General features: G+C 42.4%; 1 protein-coding gene across 4 annotated transcripts in view; it reads right to left on the reverse strand.

Annotated features, from left to right (window-relative positions):
* Positions 1-27,390, reverse strand: part of LOC137431271 (lipase member H-like) — a 133,655-nt gene that overhangs the window by 40,734 nt on the left and 65,531 nt on the right. For all 4 annotated transcript variants that reach the window (XM_068122424.2, XM_068122404.2, XM_068122431.2 and 1 more), the window contains exons 6-7: positions 23,135-23,239; positions 6,752-6,841 (exon numbers count right to left, since the gene is read on the reverse strand). In XM_068122424.2, coding sequence (XP_067978525.2) covers positions 6,752-6,841; positions 23,135-23,239 — 195 coding nt within the window. The remainder of the gene's footprint in view (positions 1-6,751; positions 6,842-23,134; positions 23,240-27,390) is intronic.

Genomic DNA, 27,390 nt, shown 5'->3' on the forward strand with positions numbered 1-27,390 from the left:
TTGGCAAAAATTAGTCTTGCCCTGATGTTCTTTCTGGACAGAAAAGGTTTCCTCCTGGCACACCTCCCATGTAGATCAAATTTGTGCAGCCTCTTTCTAATGGTAGACTCGTGCACTTTGACATCAACAGTGGCAAGAGCTACCTGAAGGCCCCGTGATGACATTCTGGGGTTCTTAGAGACTTCTTTCAGCATCTTGCGGTCTGCTCTCGGGCTGAACTTGCTGGGGCGGCCTGGCCTGAACAAGTTGGCAGTTGTTTGGAATCTTCTCCACTTGTAGATGATCTTCCGGACAGTCGAATGATTGATTTAAAATTGTTTGGAGATCTTTTAAAATCCCTTCCCAGACTCGTAGGCATCTATAACCTTCTTTCTGAAGGCCTCAGAGAGCTCTTTTGATCTAGGCATGGTGACGCCGCACACTTCAACAACAAAGAGCAAATCAAACTAAATGTCTGAGGTTTAAATAAGACAGGTTCCTCCAAGATCCTCTCTAATGATGTTCTAATCATTTGCACCTGAGCTGGTGCACCTGATTCTAATTTTAGGTATTTGAAGTAGTGATAAATGTAGGGGTGTACTTACTTTTTCCACATGTGAAATTTGCATTTATGTTTATTTAAATTATACAATGGACTACAAAATGTAAATGTTTCATGATATTTGTTATATTATATCACCTTTATCTATCAGTATTGTTGAAATGAAGATCAAATAGCTATATGTTGAAATATGTTGAAAAAGTCAAAACTTTACATGGGGTGTAAATATATATAAATATATGTATACACTACCAGTCAAAAGTTTTAGAACACCTCAATTTTTCCAGTTTTTATTGAAATTTATGCAGTTTAATGTCTCAATGTACTCTGAAATTAAGCATAGAACAAATAAACAATTGGAGATAAAAAAAGAAATCATAGAATCATTTTGTACAACAAAATTTAATTTAAATTTTTGACTCAGCAAAGTAGCCACCTTTTGCAGATATAACCACCGAACACACTCGTGGCATTCTTTATGCAATGGAAATCAAATTTTGTTCAGGAAGTTCTTCCCAACACTGTTGCAGAAGTTCCAACAAATGTGTTGCACTTGTAGGTTGCTTTGCTTTCACCCTTCTGTCCAGTTCATACCAAACCAGCTCGATGGGGTTTAAGTCTGGAGACTGTGCTGGCCATTCCATGATTTGAAGCCTACCGTCTTGTTCTCTTCCTCGAAGGTAGTTTTGACATAGCCTGGAGGTGTGTTTAGGGTCATTACCTTGCTGTAGGATGAACCCCTGACCAACTCGGCGTATACCAGAGGGTATTGCATGGTGCTGCAAAATGCTGTGGTAGCCCTTTTGGTTCAGGGTGCCAGTCACTCTGTGCAAGTCGCCGACTCTGGATCCAGCAAAAGAGCCCCAGACCATCATGCTTCCTCCTCCATGTTTGACAGTTGGTGTCACACACTAAGGAACCCTCCTTTTGCCTACTTGACGGCATACAAAAACCCTGTGTGATGAACCAAAGATTTCAAATTTTGATTCATCGGTCCATAAGACCTTCTTCCAGTCTTCAGTAGTCCACTGGCGGTGCTTCATGGCCCAGGCAAAACTCTTTTTATTATTTCACCATCTTAGCAATGGCTTTCTTACTGCCACTCGACCTGTCAAACCTGCAGCTCGAAGTCTTCTCTTCACAGTTGAAACTGAGACTTGCTTACTTCGACCAGTGTTAAGCTGTGCTTGAAGCTGTTGTCCTGTGAGCTGCCAATCACGCCAGCTGTTGGCTCTCACAAACTTGTCTTCTGATTCTGTTGTGGCTTTGGGTCTGCCAGACCTCTTCCTGTCAGAGTTTCCTCCAGTTTCCAATGTACTACTTCATGCAGTGCAATATTGTCCAAATAATGCTTCAGAGGGTGAAATAACAGTCTGTTCCAATACTGCTTTTATAAAGACAGGGGGTTTGTAATCAAGTAATCAGCAGAGGTTGGGACACCTGTAGGAATTGTTTGCATCAACTTTCAAGGCTTAATTTACTTACATTGCTGCAGAATAGCTGTAAGTTGTTAACCCATTACTTGTTCCCTGAAGAAGGCCTTTTTTTACAATATAACTGTGCAATTTACATTATTTCCCTGTTTTTGCTAACCTAAACTTTTTTTTTAAACCTCGAGCAGTTTACTGCTTACCGTTGTAACCAGTGGTGTAGTCTACGTGATACGCAGGTATACGCCGTATACTCACTAGGAATGGTCCAGGATTTCCGTATACCCACTTAAAAATGCGCGAGGATACGTAACAACATAGTTTCGTGACAGAACTTTCACACTTTCATTCATAAAATGCGCTATATAAATAACTTTCATTCATAAAATGCACTATATGAATAAAATTTGATTTGATAAAATTCACCCCGTCTGTGTTAAGAAGCACTGACTCATGGCATTGGGGCTTCCGTGACCTGTGACCCAGATCTGACGTCACCTACCAAGGAACAACCACACAGTTGCTTAGCGCCTCGCGGTCATTCTCGGCACGAAAATAATGTGAATCAATAAAGGAGAAAACAAACGTATTTGGAAAGCTTTGTAGACTACCAGGCTACCCACCCTCCCCTTCTTACCCCACCCCAAGCACACTGCCAGCAAACCAGGTGGAACAGGAGCTGGGCTGTCTGTTAGTGTTCCATCCTTTTTCCAGGGCTTGTGGACTAACACAGTGAACCCAGTATGGATACTTTGATGATGTTAAGTGCCTTTTCAACCTTTATTTGTTAACACATTCACATAACATCTAAGCTAAATAGCTCTTAACTGGCTGAGTCTTGTTGCTAAAAAATTGAAAATAAATTGATGTTGATAACACATAACCAGTCTTTCAGAATGCTCTCAATTACGTGTAGATACATACTGTATGCATTAGTGAGTGTGGTGGTGCTTATGGGGTGTCGCTTCAGGACGGGTGTCGCTCCGGGTCGCTCTGGGACGGGTGACTATGAGTCTGGAAGGGAAAAATCACAGTATACCCACTACAAAAAACTAGACTACACCACTGGTTTGTAACATTTCAGGTTATTCACTAGACATTAAACTGCGTAAATTTCAATAAAAACTGGAAAAATTGAGGTGTTCTAAAACTTTTGACCGGTAGTGTATATCTACTTAGAGTCATAACACCATGACATAAGGAACTAAGGCAAAGCGCAGCATTAACGAAAATTATCATCCAAAATACATTATGATAAATATCGTGATATTTATATTGCAAAACACCATTTTTTGGGAATATCTCACACTAATGACAATTATAATAGCATATTCCATGAAGACCCTCATTCCATATGGTTCTGCTTTTGAAATATTGCTATGGCAGCAGCGGTGATGGAAAGTAGGTATGGGAGGGGGGATGGAAGGAGTTTGAGAGAAGCAACAAATATCTGGAATATAAAGTTGAATTGCAATATAGCAACAACTATCTCTAATATAAAGTAGAATTGCAATACAGCAACAACTATCTCTAATATAAATTTGAATTGCAATATAGCAACAAATATCTCTAATATAAAGTAGAATTGCAATACAGCAACAACTATCTCTAATATAAAGTTGAATTGCAATATAGCAACAAATATCTCTAATATAAAGTAGAATTGCAATACAGCAACAACTATCTCTAATATAAATTTGAATTGCAATATAGCAACAAATATCTCTAATATAAAGTAGAATTGCAATACAGCAACAACTATCTCTAATATAAATTTGAATTGTAATATAGCAACAACTATCTCTAATATAAAGTAGAATTGCAATACAGCAACAACTATCTCTAATATAAAGTTGAAGTGCAATATAGCAACAAATATCTCTAATATAAAGTAGAATTGCAATACAGCAACAACTATCTCTAATATAAAGTTGAAGTGCAATACAGCAACAACTATCTCTAATATAAAGTTGAATTGCAATACAGCAACAACTATCTCTAATATAAAGTTGAATTGCAATACAGCAACAACTATCTCTAATATAAAGTTGAATTGCAATATAGCAACAAATATCTCTAATATAAAGTAGAATTGCAATATAGCAACAACTATCTCTAATATAAAGTTGAAGTGCAATATAGCAACAAATATCTCTAATATAAAGTAGATTTGCAATACAGCAACAACTATCTCTAATATAAAGTTGAAGTGCAATACAGCAACAACTATCTCTAATATAAAGTTGAATTGCAATATAGCAACAACTATCTCTAATATAAAGTTGAAGTGCAATATAGCAACAACTATCTCTAATATAAAGTTGAAGTGCAATATAGCAACAACTATCTCCAATATAAAGTTGAAGTGCAATATAGCAACAACTATCTCTAATATAAAGTTGAATTGCAATACAGCAACAGCTATCTCTAATATAAAGTTGAAGTGCAATACAGCAACAACTATCTCTAATATAAAGTTGAATTGCAATACAGCAACAACTATCTTTAATATGTAGTTGAATTGCAATATAGCAACAACTATCTCTAATATAAAGTTGAATTGCAATACAGCAACAAAGATCTCTAATATAAAGTTGAATTGCAATATAGCAACAACTATCTCTAATATAAAGTTGAAGTGCAATATAGCAACAACTATCTCTAATATCAAGTTGAAGTGCAATATAGCAACAACTATCTCTAATATAAAGTTGAATTGCAATACAGCAACAACTATCTCTAATATAAAGTTGAATTGCAATATAGCAACAACTATCTCTAATATAAAGTTGAATTGCAATACAGCAACAACTATCTCTAATATAAAGTTGAATTGCAATACAGCAACAACTATCTCTCATATAAAGTTGAATTGCAATATAGCAACAACTATCTCTAATATAAAGTTGAATTGCAATACAACAACAACTATCTCTAATATAAAGTTGAAGTGCAATACAGCAACAACTATCTCTAATATAAAGTTGAATTGCAATACAGCAACAACTATCTCTAATATAAAGTTGAATTGCAATATAGCAACAACTATCTCTAATATAAAGTTGAATTGCAATACAGCAACAACTATCTCTAATATAAAGTTGAATTGCAATATAGCAACAACTATCTCTAATATAAAGTTGAATTGCAATATAGCAACAACTATCTCTAATATAAATTTGAATTGCAATACAGCAACAACTATCTCTAATATAAATTTGAATTGCAATTTAGCAACAAATATCTCTAATATAAAGTTTAATTGCAATTTAGCAACAAATATCTCTAATATAAAGTTGAATTGCAATTTAGCAACAAATATCTCTAATATAAAGTTGAATTGCAATATAGCAACAACTATCTCTAATATAAATTTGAATTGCAATATAGCAACAACTATCTCTAATATAAAGTTGAATTGCAATTTAGCAACAAATATCTCTAATATAAAGTTGAATTGCAATTTAGCAACAAATATCTCTAATATAAAGTTGAATTGCAATATAGCAACAACTATCTCTAATATAAATTTGAATTGCAATTTAGCAACAAATATCTCTAATATAAAGTAGAATTGCAATACAGCAACAACTATCTCTAATATAAAGTAGAATTGCAATACAGCAACAACTATCTCTAATATAAAGTTGAAGTGCAATATAGCAACAACTATCTCTATTATAAAGTAGAATTGCAATATAGCAACAACTATCTCTAATATAAAGTTGAATTGCAATTTAGCAACAACTATCTCTATTATAAAGTTGAATTGCAATTTAGCAACAACTATCTCTAATATAAAGTTGAATTGCAATACAGCAACAACTATCTCTAATATAAAGTTGAAGTGCAATATAGCAACAACTATCTCTATTATAAAGTAGAATTGCAATATAGCAACAACTATCTCTAATATAAAGTTGAATTGCAATTTAGCAACAACTATCTCTATTATAAAGTAGAATTGCAATACAGCAACAACTATCTCTAATATAAAGTTGAATTGCAATACAGCAACAACTATCTCTAATATAAAGTTGAATTGCAATACAGCAACAACTATCTCTAATATAAAGTTGAATTGCAATATAGCAACAACTATCTCTATTATAAAGTAGAATTGCAATATAGCAACAACTATCTCTAATATAAAGTATAATTGCAATATAGCAACAACTATCTCTAATATAAATTTGAATTGCAATATAGCAACAACTATCTCTAATATAAAGTTGAATTGCAATTTAGCAACAAATATCTCTAATATAAAGTTGAATTGCAATATAGCAACAACTATCTCTAATATAAATTTGAATTGCAATATAGCAACAACTATCTCTCATATAAAGTTGAATTGCAATTTAGCAACAAATATCTCTAATATAAAGTTGAATTGCAATATAGCAACAACTATCTCTAATATAAAGTTGAATTGCAATTTAGCAACAAATATCTCTAATATAAAGTTGAATTGCAATATAGCAACAACTATCTCTAATATAAATTTGAATTGCAATATAGCAACAACTATCTCTAATATAAATTTGAATTGCAATTTAGCAACAAATATCTCTAATATAAAGTTGAATTGCAATTTAGCAACAAATATCTCTAATATAAAGTTGAATTGCAATACAGCAACAACTATCTCTAATATAAAGTTGAATTGCAATACAGCAACAACTATCTCTAATATAAAGTTGAATTGCAATACAGCAACAACTATCTCTAATATAAAGTAGAATTGCAATATAAGAAGAAAACATTGGGATATGCTCACGCTTGAGTAGGGTGTTTGGGCATCCCGGTTGATCTTCTCCTCCACTGAGATAATAATCAATGTGACCGATCTGTTCCTCAATTCCAAATTCTGTACACTCAGTCAGTGAACCATGTCATCATATACACACAAAGGTCTATCAAAAATACATAATAAAATAAATGAAAACCTCAGCAATCTATAGCAACGACGTCAATCGGCAATCAAAGGTTTTCAAACTATTTCAATATAACTGTTTGGCAATATAACTGTCAAATGTTCAAACAAAGACTGTTTGGCTTTGTCTTTTGTCCACTAATGTTTTTGTGATCCACTAAAAAGTACACCGATTTATGCTCATGCATGACTCCATATTGCATTTGTTAACAAAGTGACATGATCAAAATGTTTATTACTTCCACCACTAAAGGTAGACGGAGGTTATGTTTTAACCCCAGTCTGTCTGTTTGTTTGGCCGTGAGCAGGATATCTCAAGTTGTTAACGAATTCGGGCCAAATTTGGTGGGCAGGTTGAGTGAGTGACAAGGACGAATTGATTCGATTTTAATATACAAAAAAAACAAAGATGACATAATGACAATAACACCAAAGCTTTTCGTGCTGTGCTCTTCAAGGCGATTCACAGCAAAGAGACTGGAAGAGATGCGAACTAGTGCATTTATAAGCATGTCTAAGTAACCGCAACACTGATTGGTTCCTCAGTCATGATGTCAGTGGTGTTCTGAACACCCATTGGTTGACTCAGTCACCACTGTCCCTGGCTCCGATTGGCTGGAGTGGCGCTGTCAGTGATGATGCACCATTTGCATCATTACATTGGAGGGAGGGGGGATGAGGTTCCCCCAAAGCCGGGGACTCACCATTTGCAGACATACCATTAATCTTTCCGTGTTGAAAGAGAATGAGAGAATGTACCAATTCCTTTTGATGACACAATGTAGGGTCCGTGTAATGGATGAAGGTTCTAACATACGTAGATGTAACGTCCTGCGACCTCGGCTCAATATGTTGAACATATCTGCATTGTGCTGGTCTGCACAATCAGGGGTGGTAGGCAAGTGCCGTGCAATGGAAGAAGAAGAAGAAAAATGGTCGACGGTCCTTGAACGTTCTTGCATGCTCGTACCAGTCGAGTCATCACTCCCAAGTTATTTCCTCAAATCGCCAGAGAGACATGTTGTTTGATACCATCAGCTAACCTTTGGGTTGTCCGGCCCATGTACCGAGCTTCACATTGGCACTTAAACTCGTCGATAACTTTGCTAATTTGTGAGGTGGGAAGCACATCCTTGTTGACTGATGTGAGCAGACGGCAAGAGGTGAAGATTACTCGAGCTTACACAGCCAGGTACGTATTTGATACCGTATGTTTGATTTGTTCTTCAAACCTTTGTGATGATTGTCCTTTCCATGGCATCCTGATACATACCGGACATTTCTCAGGACCGATCTTGTGTTCCTTTGTTATGTTGAGAAACTTGGGCACATCTCTTGATTATATACTCCGGATAACCATTGTCACCGAGTATATTCATGATTTTGTCCATTTCAGCAGGAAGATTACAAGGTGAACAAATCCTCCGAACTCTGTTCACAAAGATGTTGATCAAGGCAATTGTATCTCGTGGAGCTGTAGGAATCCCAGCGAGTATACTGCCCAGTGAAGGTCGGCGTCCGGTAGATGGATGTAGTGAAACCACGTGCGGATCTTTCGGCCACCACGTCCAAGAATGGTGAAGTGTTTGAAGATTCCAGCTGCATGGTGAACTTCAGCGCTGGATGGAGAGTGTTGAGCTGTGTCAAGAATGCGTCACATGCCATCTGACACTCAAACAAAGCAAAAATGTCATCAGCATACATACCGATAGTATAGGATGGGAGCATCCACACCTTGCCGACCAGTATGTTTCTGCATTTTGTGATAGCCTTGAATAACCTCAACAAGATGATGTGGAAGTTGATTCCACAGGTAGGAAAAAGAGGAACAAATGAGTGGAGGTGAGCAGTGATCATGGATTTATGTACTTTCACCAGAAGGGGGTTGATGGTTGGCCATGTGAGTACAGCAGAAACCTGGAGGGACAAGCACGGAAAGAGCAGAGGGTGTAAGACCAGAAAGGAGGCAGTAGAAGACATAGATCTCAGACCTGTCTGCGATGGTGAAGTGATAGACCGACTTCAGCAAGAGACATAGAGACTCAGCTTCAGTGTGGTCGATTCCAATAATCTTGAAAGCCTTGGTTTCCACAGCCTCAAGCTGAGCAAGATGGGAGGCAGGGGAGCCAGGCCAGAGGGGAGAGTACTACTCCATTAAGCTGTGGATGAAGGCCTTGTGGGTGGATAGGAGTTCAGGTGTGTCAAGGAATGACTTTGACTGATGGAGAATGCCCAGTCGACGGTTGTCTTTGGAGGCCAACTTTTAAATGTGGTTTGCCCAAGAAAGATAATGGCTGGTACTTAGATCCAGGAGTTTGAATGACTGAACTTCCTCAAGAATAATGTTGAGAAAGTAGATGTTTCAAGGTCTGAAGAGAGGGAAGAGGCTGCGGCCTGCCTGTCTGGTGGAAGAGGGATGTCACGGCAGAGGACGGAGTCATCAGCAAAGTTTAAAGGAAAATCAAAATAGCTCTTCATGAAATTAAAACCTCTTGTGTAATGCATATTTGTTTATTTTATATTTTCTTTTTACCTTTAAGTCACTAATAAAGATGTCGAAGTCTGTATTGTTTTTGGGAAAGTTGTTGACTAATAAATATGTCGAAGTCTGTATTTTTTTGGGAAAGTTGTTGACTAATAAATATGTCGAAGTGCATATGTCAAGAAATGAAAAATGTACATACAGTCACGTGAAAAAGTAAGTACACCCCATGTAAAGTTTTGACTTTTTCAACATATTTCAACATACAGCTATTTGATCTTCATTTCAACAATATTGATAGATAAAGGTGATATTATATAACAAATATCATGAAACATTTACATTTTGTAGTCCATTGCATAATTTAAATAAACATAAATGCAAATTTTGCATGTGGAAAAAGTAAGTACACCCTTACATTTATCACTACTTCAAATACCTAAAATTAGAATCAGGTGCACCAGCTCAGGTGCAAATGATTAGAACATCGTTAGAGAGGATCTTGGAGGAACCTGTCTTATTTAAACCTCAGACATTTAGTTTGGTTTGCTCTTTGTTGTTGAAGTGTGCGGCGTCACCATGCCGAGATCAAAGAGCTCTCTGAGGCCTTCAGAAAGAAGGTTATAGATGCCAACGAGTCTGGGAAGGGATTTCAAAAGATCTCCAAACAATTTGAAATCAATCATTCGACTGTCCAGAAGATCATCTACAGGTGGAGAAGATTCCCAACAACTGCCAACTTGTTCAGGCCAGGCCGCCCCAGCAAGTTCAGCCCGAGAGCAGACCGCAAGATGCTGAAAGACGTCTCTAAGAACCCAAGAATGTCATCACAGGACGGACAGGTAGCTCTTGCCACTGTTTATGTCAAAGTGCATGAGTCTACCATGAGAAAGCGGCTGCACAAATTTGATCTACATGGGAGGTGTGCCAGGAGGAAACATTTGCTGTCCAGAAAGAACATCAGGGCAAGACTAAAATTTGCGAATGAACACCGAGGCAAAGACCAGCACTTCTGGAACAATGTGCTCTGGACAGATGAGTCAGGTAGAGCTATTTGACCACAGTACCAGAAGACATGTTTGGCGAAAACCAAAGACAGCATTTGACCACAAGAACCTGATACCAACTATAAAGCATGGTGGTGGAAATATTATGGTTTGGGGCAGCTTTGCTGCATCAGGGCCTGGGCAGCTCACTATCATAGAATCCACTATGAATTCTTCATTGTACCAGAGGGTGCTTGAGGATAATGTGAGGCCATCTGTCGGGAAGTTGAAGCTCAACCGAAGGTGGACCTTGCAACATGACAATGACCCTAAACATACCAGTAAATCCACCAAGGAATGGCTGAAAAGAAAGAAATGGAGGGTTCTGGAATGGCCAAGTCAAAGCCCGGATCTAAATCCCATCGAGATGTTGTGGGGGGATTTGAAACGAGCTGTGCATGCAAGAAACCCCTCAAACATCGCACAGCTGAAATAATTCTGCATGGAGGAGTGGGCAAAAATTTCTCCCAGTCGATGTCAGAGACTGGAAGAGAGTTATAAGAAACGCCTACTTGAGGTTGTTTCTGCCAAAGGGGGCAATACCACCTATTGGAGCCAAGGGTGTACTTACTTTTTCCACATGCGAAATTTGCATTTATGTTTATTTAAATTATACAATGGACTACAAAATGTAAATGTTTCATGATATTTGTTATATTATATCACCTTTATCTATCAATATTGTTGAAATGAAGATCAAATAGCTGTATGTTGAAATATGTTGAAAAAGTTAAAACTTTACATGGAGTGTACTTACTTTTTCACATGACTGTATGTCAAGAAATGTGCAAAATTCTGTCAAGTATGTTTACAGTATTAATTTTCTCCATTGTTTTGGTTCCCAAAAATGGGAAATTGAAAACCACAAAGGCTTGGAATGGTAGTCCCACAAATATGGATTGCCTCCCATTCTGGAATGCATTCTGGAAATGACATACAAGTATAATCCCATTCTGTCCTCGATTTCCTTGAAACCCACAACTTTCTGAGTTCTGAACCTTACTAAAACAATAAGAAATGTAATTCCTGCCCATATCCCCAGGAGAGATCAAATGCTGGTTTCCATTACAAAAGTGTTCTACCTCAACAATGGCATTGGCTCCCTTTTTCTGTCTGAACTCATGAAAGAAAGAATCTGATGAATAATATTCGAATTGGGCATTACAACTTACACAAGCCATTGTTTTTGTAACAGGTTGTCTGTCTTAGGACTTTGTGATATCTTATGAGTTTCTGAAAGTGTAGAACTTTTTAAGCCTCTTCTTGTGGGATAGGGGAAGGCTTATAACTATTAAAGAAATTTAGCATCGATAATGGGAATACAAAGTATGCGGGATTGTCTTTATTGAACTTGACCTAATTGTGAGGTCATGACCTAATTATAAACATTTTACCATGTTTCACCAGAGCTCAACTAATTTTGTTTGATCGGAAAAAATTACCCTCTCTTGATATCCCAGGGCAAGATATATGTTGATATCGCACTTATGGTTAATTTACATCATAACCCTCCAAGTTAAAGGTCAAGGTCAAATGGCAGTCTGACAAATAATGCGTTTTTTTGTCATCACTCAATTTTGCCAATTCGGAATCTCAAAGACCACTTGGCCTTCCAGGATGTTCTTGCATTATAACAAGTTACTTGCACTGAAGTTGTGCACCTGATATTTTTTTCGTGTCCTTGAATACATTTTTCGGATTTGTGACTTAATTAACAAAAATCACCTTTTTGATCGTAACTTGAATAATTTTCCTCTTATTTTCATGATGTTCAGTTTTATAGATAGATTGTAGATGGGGGACACATTTTCTTAATTTACACTCGACCCCAAAATGTAGCAGGTCAAGGTCATATGGTAGTCTGAAAAAAGGGGAGGCTTACCCTTGGCGATCGTTTTGTGATGGCAGATATCCAGTTAGCCCCTACCCCGCACAGTGGGGGTTGGGGTTTTTGCAATCACGTGTGTGTGTTTGTGTGTGTGTATGTGTGTGTGCATTTGTGTTTGTCTGGGCTATAACCTTTTTACCATTTGAGCTTTTGCCATGAAATTTTCAACACTTTATTTTGAGAATATGGAGAAGACAAATTAGTAATTTGGTCAAAAGGTCAAACTTACATAAAATAGTCAATTTTCATCCAATTGACATGAAATTTTAAGAATTTGCATATTGAATAACTGAAGCAGTTCACCAACCAATCAAAAGCTAGAAGCCGATTGTTTTTTTAGATCAAAAGGTCAAGGTTGCATAAAATCATCATTTTCCATCTGATTGACTTGAAATTCGAGCACGGCTTGCACTCACTGAAGCATATTGCCTTTAATGTCAAAGGATCAAGGTTGCCTAAAATCAACATATTTGGACATGACAATGACCAAGTGATTTGGCTGTAAAGGGTATTTTTGATTTATTGATCAATCAATTAATCGATTAATTATTTAATTATTCGATTAATGACTTTTTTTAAGTTACAGATTCGGATGAAACTGTGGTGGTTTAGGTATTTTATTAGCTGAGTGATTAATAATTTAATTATTTTACGATTATTATTTATTTATTTTCGTTAATGATCACTTATTTATTTTCTTTCTCATCTGGGCAATCAATATCTCAGGCACCTTTTGAGCTAGGAAGCTGATATTCAGACATGACAGTGACCAAGTGATGTGGCTATAAAGGATATTTTTGATTTATTTATTAATCAATTAATCAGTTAAATATTTAATTTTTTCGATTAATGACTGATTTAATTATTTTTCAAAAAGTTACAGCTTCGGATGAAACACTGGTGGTTGAAGTATGTTATTAGCCAACTGATTAAGAAATTATTTTATGATCATTGTTTATTGATTTTAATTACACAATTAATCAATCAATTATTGTACACCTCTTCCTCCCAATACCATCTGTCGGTGCTGCACTGCGGTATGGCCGGGTGCCCTGGCAATGTCGCATGCTGGAAGATGTTATCTATTTATTTGGCATGGGGTCGGTGTACTTTGAATGTATCTGTACTTGTTTTTAATTTATTTCGCTGTTTTTGTCGTGTTTAGCATACAGAAGAAGAAGAAGAAGAAGAAGAAGAAGTCCAAATCCAAATTGGATGTGGATGCTTTATATTTTCAGATGTTTTCTAGTTTTTATTGCACTGCAGAAAAATTTGCTCATCTCTGCCATTTGCTGTGTGTAACAAATGCTCCTTGGACTAAGTCATATTTTTAAGTCTAAGTCTAAGTCATATTTGACAGGAAATTCACATAGAGGTCTATTTCAGTTTAATCGATCGCCTTTTGAAGTGTCTTCTGCTCCTGGAATCATTCAAGGGGTAAAAACCACCTTTAGAGGCCATTTTTCCCCGCAAGCGGGGGTTGGCCTTTTTCGGGGACCGTGGTTGTTGTTGTGTTTTGGTCCCCTTTTTGAAGCAATGTTTTACGGCCGGATGCCCTTCCCGCCGCCAACCCTTTTTGCCGCCTTTAACGACAAACAGGGAATTACCAGTGAACTGGTACTCAATTTGCCGACCTCGGAAGGATGACAGGCTGAGTCAACCCCCCTGGCGTTAATTCAGCGATCGACCGGGATTCGAACCCAGTATTCTAGGATCCTAAGCTGGCACCCTAGCCGCTAGCCCAACACCAGGGTTCCAAAAATCATTCAAGGGGTAATGAACCAAATTCTGCAAGGAATGGAGGTGGTAGTCTGCAAACTGGAGGATATTCTCATCTTGGTCCTCAGTAGTATATCATCCATGATATACTATATGAGGTTTTGAGGAAAGATATTCCTTTGAAATGGATGGATAATGCCGTGGAATAACATTTAAACGGTGTAAAGGCACGTTGTTGGGAAGTTATATATGCTTGTACGCTGTACATTATGATGTGAACAGAGGGATTAAGTTGGCATATGGAGTATAGGAAATGTGATTTCCCATGTGTTTGATCATCGAGAGAAGAGACAAATTGCTTTGGCATTGCACACTCTCGATGCGACTGATCAAATGCATCCTCAGATTGAACGAGAGACATTATCCCTGATTTTTGGGGTAAAGAAATTTCACAAATACTTGTATGGTCACAAGTTTACCATTGTGACAGACCATAAACCCCATTCCAACTATTCCTAGGCCCAAGGTCAGCAGGGGCCGTATGACCTCAGCAGGGGCCGTTTGCAAAGGTGGGCTGTATTTCTGTCAGCATATACCAATGATATTGATTTTGATGATCAGTTGATCATAGTAATGCTGATGCAATGTTTAGGCTGCCATCCATGTGAATTTGGAAAATAACTAAACATGCATCACATTACCATCAAAACAGTATCAGGCTTCATTCCTTTACCTATAGTTCTTGGTACAGGTTTATCGATTAAGCTTAACCACCAATTTCCGATTCCGAAGTGGATATCATCTTTCTCGACTAGAACTTTGAGAACCTGAAGGCTGAAGGAGTTGTACTTGCTCATTCTATGCTCAGCCTGAGGTAGGAGAATGTCGTTTCTTCCTAAGCTCACCTTGGCCTTGCACTCTCAACACCTTCAGTCTGTATATCTACAGTCACGTGAAAAAGTAAGTACACCCCATGTAAAGTTTCGCCTTTTTCAACATATTTCAACATACAGCTATTTGATCTTCATTTCAACAATATTGATAGATAAAGGTGATATAATATAACAAATATCATGAAACATTTACATTTTGTCGTCCATTGTATAATTTAAATAAACATAAATGCAAATTTCGCATGTGGAAAAAGTAAGTACACCCTTGGCTCTAATAGGTGGTATTGCCCCCTTTGGCAGAAACAACCTCAAGTAGGTGTTTCTTATAACTATCTACCTGTCTCTGACATCGACTGGAAGAAATTTTTGCCAACTCCTCCATGCAGAATTCTTTCAGCTGTGCGATGTTTGAGGGGTTTCTTGCATGCACAGCTCGTTTCAAATCCCCCCACAACATCTCCGTGGGATTTAGATCCGGGCTTCGACTTGGCCATTCGAGAACCCTCCATTTCTTTCTTTTCAGCCATTCCTTGGTGGATTTACTGGTATGTTTAGGATCATTGTCATGTTGCAAGGTCCACCTTCGGTTGAGCTTCAACTTTCCGACAGATGGCCTCACATTATCCTCAAGCACCCTCTGGTACAATGAAGAATTCATAGTGGATTCTATGATGGTGAGCTGCCCAGGCCCTGATGCAGCAAAGCTGCCCCAAACCATAATATTTCCACCACCTTGCTTTACAGTTGGTATCAGGTTCTTGTGGTCAAATGCTGTCTTTGGTTTTCGCCAAACATGTCTTCTGGTACTGTGGCCAAATAGTTCTACCTTTGACTCATCTGTCCAGAGCACATTGTTCCAGAAGTGCTGGTCTTTGCCTAGGTGTTCATTGGCAAACTTTAGTCTTGCCCTGATGTTCTTTCTGGACAGCAAAGGTTTCCTCCTGGCACACCTCCCATGTAGATCAAATTTGTGCAGCCTCTTTCTAATGGTAGACTCGTGCACTTTGACATCAACAGTGGCAAGAGCTACCTGTAGGTCCCGTGATGACTTTCTGGGGGTTCTTAGAGACTTTTTTCAGCATCTTGCGGTCTGCTCTTGGGCTGAACTTGCTGGGGCGGCCTGGCCTGAACAAGTTGGCAGTTGTTTGGAATCTTCTCCACTTGTAGATGATCTTCTGGACAGTCGAATGATTGATTTCAAATTGTTTGGAGATCTTTTTAATCCCTTCCCAGACTCGTAGGCATCTATAAGCTTCTTTCTGAAGGCCTCAGAGAGCTCTTTTGATTTAGGCATGGTGACGCCGCACACTTCAACAACAAAGAGCAAACCAAACTAAATGTCTGAGGTTTAAATAAGACAGGTTCCTCCAAGATCCTCTCTAACGATGTTCTAATCATTTGCACCTGAGCTGGTGCACCTGATTCTAATTTTCGGTATTTGAAGTAGTGATAAATGTAGGGGTGTACTTACTTTTTCCACATGCAAAATTTGCATTTATGTTTATTTAAATTATACAATGGACTACAAAATGTAAATGTTTCATGATATTTGTTATATTATATCACCTTTATCTATCAATATTGTTGAAATGAAGATCAAATAGCTGTATGTTGAAATATGTTGAAAAAGTCAAAACTTTACATGGGGTGTACTTACTTTTTCACGTGACTGTATCTGACTCTGAGTGTTATTAGAATTATAATTTTCTTCTGGACTTACTTCTGGTACAACCAGCTCCGTATTGACGCACGGTACACTATTTGTACCCATACTGTCTGATTCATTAGAATAAACTGATTCGCCCCAACTATCTTGGAATTCCGTCAGCAAAATATGACCAATGTGGACAAATCTCACCTTCTCACTATACCCAAGATCTTGACTAAATATGTGTGAGGCCCACATATTCTCACTACCTTCCTGGTAAACACTTCAACCATTTATGGTTATGGGTTTTTACTGTGACTTTCTGGTTTAGTTTTACACTTCTGTGTTTAATTTCTCTCCTATCATGACACGCTTGTCTAAATTTCTTCTGTTGTACCAACTGTGCCAAAATTTGCTTTCAACAAAGTAAACTTGTCAATGGCTCCCTTTTGAGAAACAGCTTGGCCAGTGTTTCCCCATGGGGGTGTGAGGAGTATTTTGATATATCGTCAGAAAAGTTGCCAATTTGTGGTCCATTTCCTTGAATTTATATCCAACATCTGTGTGATGAGGACATGTTTGACAAATTATACTGTGTGTGCACTCAGCTTCTCCATTAGAAGCAGGATACCATTTGTGGTACCTTGGTATGGCTGACACCATTCCTACTCATAACTGGTCCAAACTCTTCTGAAATGAACTGAGGTCCATTATCAGAGAAAATGTCTTCTGGAAAACCATTTGAAGAAAACGATCTACGCAAAATGTCCAAAGTTTTCCTTTTTGTGTTTTTTTATGCATCAGAAATACCTCAACCCACTTGGAGTGACGATGTAACATTATGAGCAATTGCTGTCCCTCTAGTTCAGCAAGGTCTACATGAAATCTTTGCCATACATCGGCTGGCCATTTCCATGGCTGTAAAGGCGCTGTTGGTGGTATCGTGCCCACTGACTGACGCTGAGCCACCGTGTGCTCGATTCCGGCCTTATGCAAACTTGACCACCATAGGTAACCTTTTGTCTTACACATAAAAAAATGCTGATCATGCAGATCTTCTAACAGTCGACACCTGAACACTTGTATTACTAAACTTATTACTAGATTACAATTCTTACACCCCACAGCTTGCAACCCTTGTCTGTTGACAAATCATTTTGTTCCAACAAAATAAGGACTTATCTTTTCCTCCAACACATGTTTTGGCTAACCATTATAACCACAAAGTCATGTACTTGTCAAGTTACTCTTCATTAAGAGGGGATGAGTGTAATGGAGTGTAATTGCGCCATCTCCTGTGCATGTTGAACAGTGCTGATTTTAATAGACAGGCCAGGAGGCTCAGCATATAAGGAGGAAGAAACAACAACCAAAATAATAAAGCAGGAATCAACTATAACGTGAAGCAGAAACCTAGATGCAGGAAAAGCAGGAATAAGGAAAGCAGGAATAAACGGGGCACCGCCTAGATGACGAATACCTTGTACGGCGCTTCTCTCTCTCTTTCTATCTTGAACCCACTAAAGAAGGTGAAAATAGGGAAACAAAGAATAGACAGAGAACAGGGGAGTGGGCAGATTTGAAAACTTTATTTTGGATAATATTGCAATGTATAATGTACATTATTACCCTTATTGAAGGTGAAATTGTTCTTATTGAGCACTTCAATTATACTTTAAAATGAATATTTTACAAGTATAGGTACATTCAAAGTACACTGCCCCCATGCCAAATAAATAAATAACGTACCCTCGATGGTGCCATTCAGCACATAGAGACGGAATTGTAGGCGGGGGGGGGGGGGGGGGGAGGGGGTTGTACCAAAATTGTTTGATTGATTGCATAATTTAAATAAATAAATAATAATCATAAAATAATCAATTTCTTAATCAATTGGCTTATATCATACTTAAACCACCAGTGTTTCATCCGAGGCTGTAACTTTTTGGAAAGAAATTAAATAATTAATTGATAGCTTCATTAAGCAATAAATAATTAATTAATCGATTAATTGATAAGTCAATAAATCAAATGTGTCCTTTATAGCCACATCACTTGTTCACTATCATGTCCGAATATCAGCTTCCCAGCTCAAAAGGTGCCTGAGATGTTGCCCAGATGAGAAAGGAAATAAATAAGTGATTGATAATGAAAATAAATAAATGATGGGAAAATAATTAAATTATTAATCAATTGGCTACTAGAATACCGAAACCACCACCGTTTTATCCGAATCTGTAACTTAATTTTTTTAAATTAAGTCACTAATCGAATAATTCAATAATTAATCGATTCAATTGATTAATCAATAAGTCAACTAGAACGGCACTCTTCGACGTCACGATGCCGACTGATATGCCTCCGCCCACATTATTACATCATTATAATAATTGTATCAAATTTGATTTCAATCCATTCAGTTGTGCCCAGGTTAGCACATTTTTAACTGACATGGCCTCTGACATTTGACCGATTGACCCCAAAATATAATCTGTTCATCTTTACATCATTATACGTATCTGTACCAAGTTTGAATTAGATCCCTTCAGCCATTCTCAAGTTGTAGACCTATTACAGACTTTGACCTTTAACCTTTGACCTCTTGAACCCAAATTCTAATCAGTTAATCTTTACATCATTATACATACCCGTACCAAGTTTGAATTACAGCACTTCAGTTATTCTCGAGTTATAGACCCATTACAGACTTTGACATTTGAGCTCTTCACCCCAAATTCTAATCATTTAATCTTTACATCATTATACATACCTCTACTAAGTTTGAATTAGATCACTTCAGCCGTTCTCAAGTTAGACATATTACAGACTTTGACCTTTGACCTCTTGACCCCAAAATCTAATCAGTTCATCTTTACATCATTCTACATAAGTGTCCCAAATTTGGTCAGAATCCCATCATTGGTTCACAAGTTATCACGGTAACAGTATTTTTTTACTTAACATGACCTCTGACCATTTGTCAAGATAATGATGACCTCGTGACCCCAAAATCTAATCAGTTAATCTCTACCTCATTATACATACCTGCACCAAGTTTGACTAAGATCCCTTTAGCCGTTCTCAAGTTATCGCGGTAATGAAAACCTATCACGGATGGATGGACGGACGGACGGACGGACAGCCGGACGGACAACCTGAAAACGTAATGCCTCCGGCGACTTCGTCGGCAGAGGCGTAAAAATAGCCTTTACAGCCAAATCATTTGGTCATTGTCATTTCCAAATATCAGCTTCCTAGCTCAAAATGTGCCTGAGATATTGCCCAGATAAGAAAGGAAATAGATAAGGACTTAATAAATCGATTATAATTAAGTAATTAATGAAAAAATAAAAAGCACTGTTTTGCTAAAGCACGTGCGCACTATTGCACCCAAATTTCAGCTTCCTAGCTCAAAGGTTGGCTGAGATAACGCCCGACCAAACAAACAAGAAAGAAAGAAAACAAGAAAACAAAAAAGAAAGAAAATGGAGTGAAAAGAGTACTCCCCCTTTCTATTCAGCACGCGTCATTGCTGGGCCCCCTTGGTGCCCGGCGATGACGTTATGCCTGGAGATGGGATAGGAAAGGAGTGGTGTACAACAAGAATTTCCCAAAAATTAAAGTTATAAGAGCGATCCTTTATTCAAAACATTATGGTTGATTACAACAACTACATTGTTCAATGGAATTTAAAAAACCCTCATGTCTATTTCAAAATTTTGTACACAAAGTCAAGGCTCATAGAAAAGTGAGAATACAGAACGGATCAAGATGCGTTAACATAACAAAAGGAACAGCAGAAATAGAAGGGGGAACACCCACAGCAGGGCTGATAAGAAAAATAGACGGACATGGACAAACAAGGAATGTGGGTAAGAATGAGGGGTAGGGCAGCATGCAGGGGGTAGACAAGATGGATACAAACTCTCAGGAAGCAAAAACTGAGAAATTTTTTTTAGGGGGCTGTGGGTAGAGGTGATTTAATGAGGGTAGAAAATATCATGGTTTCGGATGGGGATTCTTTGCATACTTTTATTGGCTTTTAGACTTGATCAATGGATTTAATAATAATAAAAAAACAACAGTATACATATTGTTGTGGTTTTGGGAAACCACTAAAAAGTAATGGCAACCACCATACAGGTCCCCTAGAATAGTTATTTCATAGCAGACCATTATCTTAGTCCCTTTCCCTTATTTCGGGTTAGTATGTCTTTATGCGTTGGGGAAAGGGAAAGACAGGTCCTCTACTCATAAGGGATAATTTACCAGGAAATGCACCAGGCTCCAAGGCACACCATGGTGTCCAGGTTCAGAAACCCACCAATCAGAGCCTGAATCACTTTGAGGAAGCTTGTGGGGCAGAGTAACGGGCTCCACCAATATGGAGCCAGGACACCTCCAAGATCCCCCCCACCCCCACTCCCCACCCTCCCACGCTCAGTGAGGGTGAACAAAGGGAGATTAAAAGACATTGATTCCCTCTCTGGCCGCTATCTCTCGGCCCACTCAGCACGTGGATATTTTGCTCTTGGCTGGTCTCCCTCGCGCAGGCCTCTACACCTGCATTATTCGAGTCTGAGCCGGTCTCTTGTGCACTCACCACGTGTCTGCAAGATTGCTACACTCTGGGTCTGTCTCTTTGTCGACTTTGGGCCTGTCTCCCTCTGCTGGCTGCTGGACTCTCTCTCAGTGCACATGTGCACGACCTCATCTGCCCTTGTTCGAGCTGACGATCGACCTCACTCTGCCTGTCCGTGCTGGGATTGCCATTACCTGTTCATGCTGCTCGGTGGCAACAGCAGGACAGAGGCCGTCGCGAGGAGAGGCATCCGGGAGCATCATAGCCTTTGTGCTATCAGGTTTCCAATGTTCATTCGTTCCCCTCCCCTCCCTCGTGAAAGTGGGCTGAGCCCATGTAGTGTTTATTTGTTGTAATCGTAATAAAGCGCAGAATAAGCTAGGTTCCTGCTTCTTGTTCGTTTTTCTTTCCTATTGAAATAATTACATTGTAAATATTTGAAAATAAATCAAATCGTTAAAACGTTTTCTCTGTCTGTGAAAGTCTTTTCCTCCATTAATCCACCATTGCCCGCGCCCAGGTTACCAATCAGTCGTAACGGCATTAGCATTGCTCTGGCGGTTACCAACAGTTTTCGCTCGGCCATCTAAATTGGTGTACCGTCGGAGGGTACGATACGTTCCCCGATTAAGACCGTCACGTGGTACAGGTATCGCGCGATAGTCCAATCAGCGTTGGTAGTTGCCGATTCGCAACCTGCTAAGTACGAAGTTATTCGTGTGTGGCAGCCGCAGGTCCGGTAAGTTCGGGAGGGAAGGGAGGTTAACCCCCTCGTAGTAAATCTGAACCCCGGGCCATAACACATTCGGTGTTCAGGAGCGCGATTCCGGTCCGAGCACCGTAACAATATATTTTCAAGTGTTTGGGTGTGCGTTTGTTTGTGTGCTTGTGTGTTTGTACGTTGTTCTTTCACAGCCGATATGTAGCACCTAAATGCCCCACATTCAGACTTTGGGGATGGTTTTATGTTACCAAACGATGGTCTTAACTTTCTTATTGAGGCCACCAAAGGCTGCTATAAAGTGTGTATTGAGATGGCCCACAGGCAAGATGTATCTACCATGAGGCCAACAACTCCTTAGCCTTTCGATGTCCAACATGTCCCAGAGCCATCGCTGGGAAAAGTTCACCTAGCCGGGCTTTGCCGGATATCCCCTGCTAGTTAAGTACTTGTATAACCAATTTGATTGGAGATTTGAACTACTGTCGGACCCCGACATTCGTGGAGGATACGTTCCTGAAAAATGCCACAAATGTCGAATCCGTGAATATTGGGGCATTGTTTCAATTGGGAAAAAGGGGATAAGCTTCTGGCGGTTCGTGCTTCATTTGGGAAAATAAAAACCCGTGAAAAAAACGCAAATACGCCCACGAAAAAACACGAATGCGTGAAGGGACAGTACCGCGAATGTCGAAACAGGTCAGAAAAACTGCGAATACACCCGTGAAAAAACCCATACGAGTAAATGTTGAATCGCCTGGTGGGGGGTGGTTTATGCATGATGTGTGGAAGATGCTTTTAGAACTGTAATGTACGGACTGTATGTGGGTGGTGGGAAATGGTTTATGCGTGGCCTGAAGTGGTTTTATGCGTGACATGTGGAAGATGCTTTTAGCATTGTCATGCACGTGGCTGGTGGGAGATTTTTTTTTTTTTGCGCTCACAAAAAACCGCGAATATGCGAAGCACAGGGCCGCAAATGTAGAAGCAGGTCACATTTTATCAACCGTGAATAGACGGGGTCCATGAATGCTGGGACCGCAAATGTCGAGGTACAACAGTGTAAATTGAGAAATTCACATTTTGTTCTTGTATTGTATTCCAAATAGCTGTTAAATAATATCTGAGTTTCAACTATTATAAAGAGAATATTAGCACCATTTCCCATTTCATTATTTGTATGAAAATCATTTTTTAAAGTGATTGCATGAAAAATGATGGTGGAAAATATAAAAGGAAATTGCTCACTGTTTGTATCTCCATGGTATGCATCCACAAATACTGCACATTCTTTCGAGAGACGGCGTGACTTGGCATCTTCACCAGTAAATTGCAAACCGGCAGCATCCAGTGCTGTAAGACAGTATAATAGTGACTCTATCTGTTTTCCTGACTCTGCTAAAACAACTGTCACAAATTATTTACGAGAGACCGCGAGACATTGTATTGTTACAGTCTGATTTCTGAAGTTAATGTCTGTAGGTCTATGATTCGACATTTAAGGAAATGTTTGTTATATATAATACTGAGGAGCTGTGCTCCTACGCGAGTCGAAAGGATTGACGCGACAAAAGACGGGAATTCGTCCGAGCTCCTTTATTGGTAAAACGAAAACTCGGGTACTCTGAAAGGCCCGTTTATCGGGTAGCAATATATATAAGCACAATCAAGCACGTCATGCCGGAAGCCACGCCTCCCAAGCCGGGCGGGGCATGCCGATCGGAGCGTTTGCCCGGGAGAGCCCGGGAAAGGCGAGTCTGGGCATGCCCGGGCGGCCTTGGCGAGCCCGGTACAGTGATCGCTCCCTGGTTGCGTCATCGGCAGGTGTAAGGCGATTGTGTATGCTCAGCGGCAACCGCTACACGCGCCCCCCCCAGAATCGACTTGCACCGGCAGGGTCAATTTAAGGGGGGTCCTGATGACCCGGCCGAAGCGACCCCTGGAGGGTCGTGGGGGGGGGGGTCCGGTGTGGTGGTGGGTGGTCGAGCGGGGGGAACCGTGGATGGGGGGCGGCCTCGCCGCGGAGGAAGGGCCAACCGTGGTGGTTGGTCGACGTCCAAGTGCGGTGGCTTGAGGCGGTCCACCGAAATCCGGTCCGACCTGCCGCCGACGTCGACGACGAAGGACTTGTCGTCCCGTCGCAGGACCCGGAAGGGCCCGTCGTACGGCGGCCGGAGTGGCCCCCGATGTGCGTCATGACGCACTTTAACGTACTCCGCTGTGCGAAGCGCTGGGGGGACGTAGGACTGGGGGCCACCGTGGCGGGACGTTGGCACCGGGGGCAAACCGTCGGGCGGCCTCCTGGAGGTCCGAGCGCTGGCGGGCCGAGGACCAGGGACTGGTAGCCCGGGTAGCGGTAGCGTAGTAACGCGTAGCGGCTGGCCGTAGACGAGCTCGGCGGTGGACGCCAGGAGGTCCTCCTTGGGGGCCGTGCGGAGGCCCAAAAGGACCCACGGCAGCCGGTCGGCCCAACCGCCGTCCTGAAGGCCGGCCATGAGCGCGGCCTTCATGGAGTGGGGAAAACGCTCGCACAACCCGTTGGCTTGGGGGTGGTAGGCCGTGGTACGGTGGAGCTTGACCCCCCGGTTGCGGGCGACCGCGCCCCAAAGCTCGGAGATGAACTGCGGACCGCGGTCCGAAGAGATGTCTGCCGGTGCGCCGAAACGGGCGACCCAGGTGGCGATGAAAGCCTGCGCCACGTCGGCGGTTGTGGTGGAAGCGAGGGGAACGGCCTCCGGCCACCTGGTGGTCCTGTCCACCATGGTGAGCAGGTGTGTGAAACCTCATGATGGGGGAAGGGGGCCCACCAGGTCCACGTTGACGTGGTCGAAATGCCGTTCGGGCACGGTGAAAGGTGCCAGCGGGGCCTGGGTGTGGCGGTGGACCTTGGCCCGCTGGCACGCCGTGCAGGCGTTGGCCCAGTCGCGGACGTCCCGTCGAAGTCCGTGCCAGACGAAATGCGCTGACACCAGCTTCTGGGAAGCTTTCCGGCCCGGGTGAGAAAGGCCGTGGAGGGAGGCGAAAATGCGGCGCTGCCAGGTAATGGGCACGACGGGGCAAGGCTGGCCTTGGGAGACGTCACAGAGCAGGACAGTGTCCGCGAAGGGGACGTCGGCCAGGCGGAGGCCCGTGTCCGCCGCCCGGAGGGCTTGCACCGTGGTGTCGGCGGTCTGGTCGGCCGCCATAAGCATGAAGTCCACGCCCAGGTGGACCGCGTTCGCGCTGGCCCGAGAAAGACAGTCGGCCATGGCGTTGTCTTTTCCGGCGACGTGCTGGATGTCCGTGGTAACCTCCGACACGGCGGAGAGGTGGCGCTGCTGGCGGGCCGAACACGGCTCCGTGACTTTGGCCATTGCGTAAACCAACGGCTTGTGGTCGACGAAAGCCGTGAACGGGCAGCCCTCCAGGAGGTGGCGAAGTGGCGAACGGCCAGGTATAGACTGAGGAGCTCGCGGTCAAATGTGCTATATTTAAGCTTGTTCGGCCGGAGTTGCCGGCTAAAAAAAGCGAATGGCTGCCAAACCCCGTTCATCCATTGTTCATGTACGGCGCCCACCGCGTAGTCAGAGGCGTCCGTAGTGAGGGCGATGGGAGCGTCGAGCAAGCAGCGTTGCGTCGGTGAAGGCCAGCTTTGCGCCTGTGAATGCCGCGTCCATGTCTGCGGACCAGACGACGTCATGCTTGGCCGGCTTGCCCCGGAGGGCTTCGTAAAGGGGCCGCATGAGCTGAGCAGCGCGGGGCACGAAACGGTGATAAAAATTCACCATGCCGAGGAACTCCTGCAGGGCCTTGATGGAGCGGGGATGCGGGAACTTGGTGATGGCCTCGACCTTGGCTGGCAGGGGCACGGCCCCATTCTTGGTGATGTGGTGGCCCAAAAAGTCAACGGCCGTCATGCCAAAGTGGCATTTGGCCGGGTTGACGATTAAGCCATGCTCGCTGAGGCATCCGAACAGTGTTCGGAGGTGGAGGAGGTGCTCGGCCCGGGATGTGCTGGCGACGAGGATGTCGTCCAGGTAGACGAAGAGGAACGGCAGGTCACGCAGCATGCCGTCCATCAAGCGCTGGAACGCCTGGGCCGCGTTCTTGAGGCCAAACGGCATCCTCAGGAATTCGAACGGGCCGAAAGGTGTGATGACGGCCGTTTTTGGGACGTCGGCCGGCCTGACAGGTACCTGGTGGTATCCCCGTATCAAGTCAATTTTCGAGAAAATGACCCGCCCCGCCAAACGGGTGGAAAAGCACTGGATATGCGGGACAGGATACCTGTCGGGGGTGGTAACGTCGTTGAGGCGGCGGTAGTCGCCAGATGGGCGCCAGCTGCCCCCCGGCTTCGGCACGATGTGCAGAGGTGAGGCCCACGCGCTATCAGAGCGCCGCACGATGCCGAGGTGCTCCAATGCGTCGAACTCGGCCTTTGCCACGGCGAGTTTGGCCGGGTTGAGGTGGCGGGCTCTGGCGTAGACCGGCGGGCCCGTAGTTGGTATGTGGTGCTCGATACCATGTCTCACTGCGACGGCCGAAAACGTGTGCCGCGTGAGGGCCGGGAACTCTGCGAGCAGGCGAGCGAACTCGTTCGCCGCCAGGAGGGCGCATGATAGTTCGGTCGGCGCGGAGCTGCTCATTGTGCATGCCAGGGAGCTGAAAGTCTCGGCGTTGACGAGGCGACGCCGTTTTACGTCGACTAGCAGCCCGTGCGCGCAGAGGAAATCGGCACCTAGGAAAGCCATGGGCACGCTTGCCGTCACAAAGGTCCAATTAAAGCGCTGGCTGCCGAAGCAGAGGGTGACGTTGCGCGGGCCGAAGGTGCGGATGGTCGATCCGTTGGCAGCGACCAAGGAGGGGCCGCAAACGGCGGTCTGCCTGTCCTGCTCGGAGGCGGGTATGACGGTCAGTTGGGCGCCGGTGTCACAAAGAAAACGCCGCCCGGACGCTTTGTCCTTGATGAAAAGCAAGTTGCCCGAGTGGCCGGCGCTCATGGCTGGTAATGAACGCCGGCCCGGCCGTTTCCCGACTCGCCGAAAGTGCACGGCGGTCGGCATGTCCGAGCCTTTTGTCCGAACCTAGCGTGGTAATAACACCATGCCTGGTCAGGTGGAGGCCCTGGCCGTCGTGTTGGAATCGGTCGGCGCGGCGTGGCGGCCGCCAGTCGCACTGGCAGTTCGGCCTCCAACCGCACCGGGCGCTCGGGCACCATGGGCGTCGCCTCGGACGGCGGCGGGCTCCAGGTAGCTGCCCCGATGTGCTGGCCTGCCGAGGAGATCTTGTCGGCTTCCCTGGCGAGGGCGCGGGGATCCGTGATCTGCGTGCCTGCCAGGGCGAAGCGTACCTGGCTAGGTAGCTGGTGGAGGAACAGCTCCCGGAAAAGAAAATCCGAGGAGTGCTCACCTAGCAGCGAGAGCATGTAGTCCATCCGCTCGGACGGGCGCGTGTCGCCGAGCTCGGGCAGGTCGAGCAGGCGTCGTGCGCGTTCTGCCGGTGAGAGGGCGAATGCGTCGAGGAGG

This window comes from Myxine glutinosa, chromosome 1 (genome assembly GCF_964187855.1).
Source record: "Myxine glutinosa chromosome 1, kmMyxGlut1.1, whole genome shotgun sequence".
In the NCBI taxonomy this organism is placed as follows: domain Eukaryota; kingdom Metazoa; phylum Chordata; class Myxini; order Myxiniformes; family Myxinidae; genus Myxine; species Myxine glutinosa.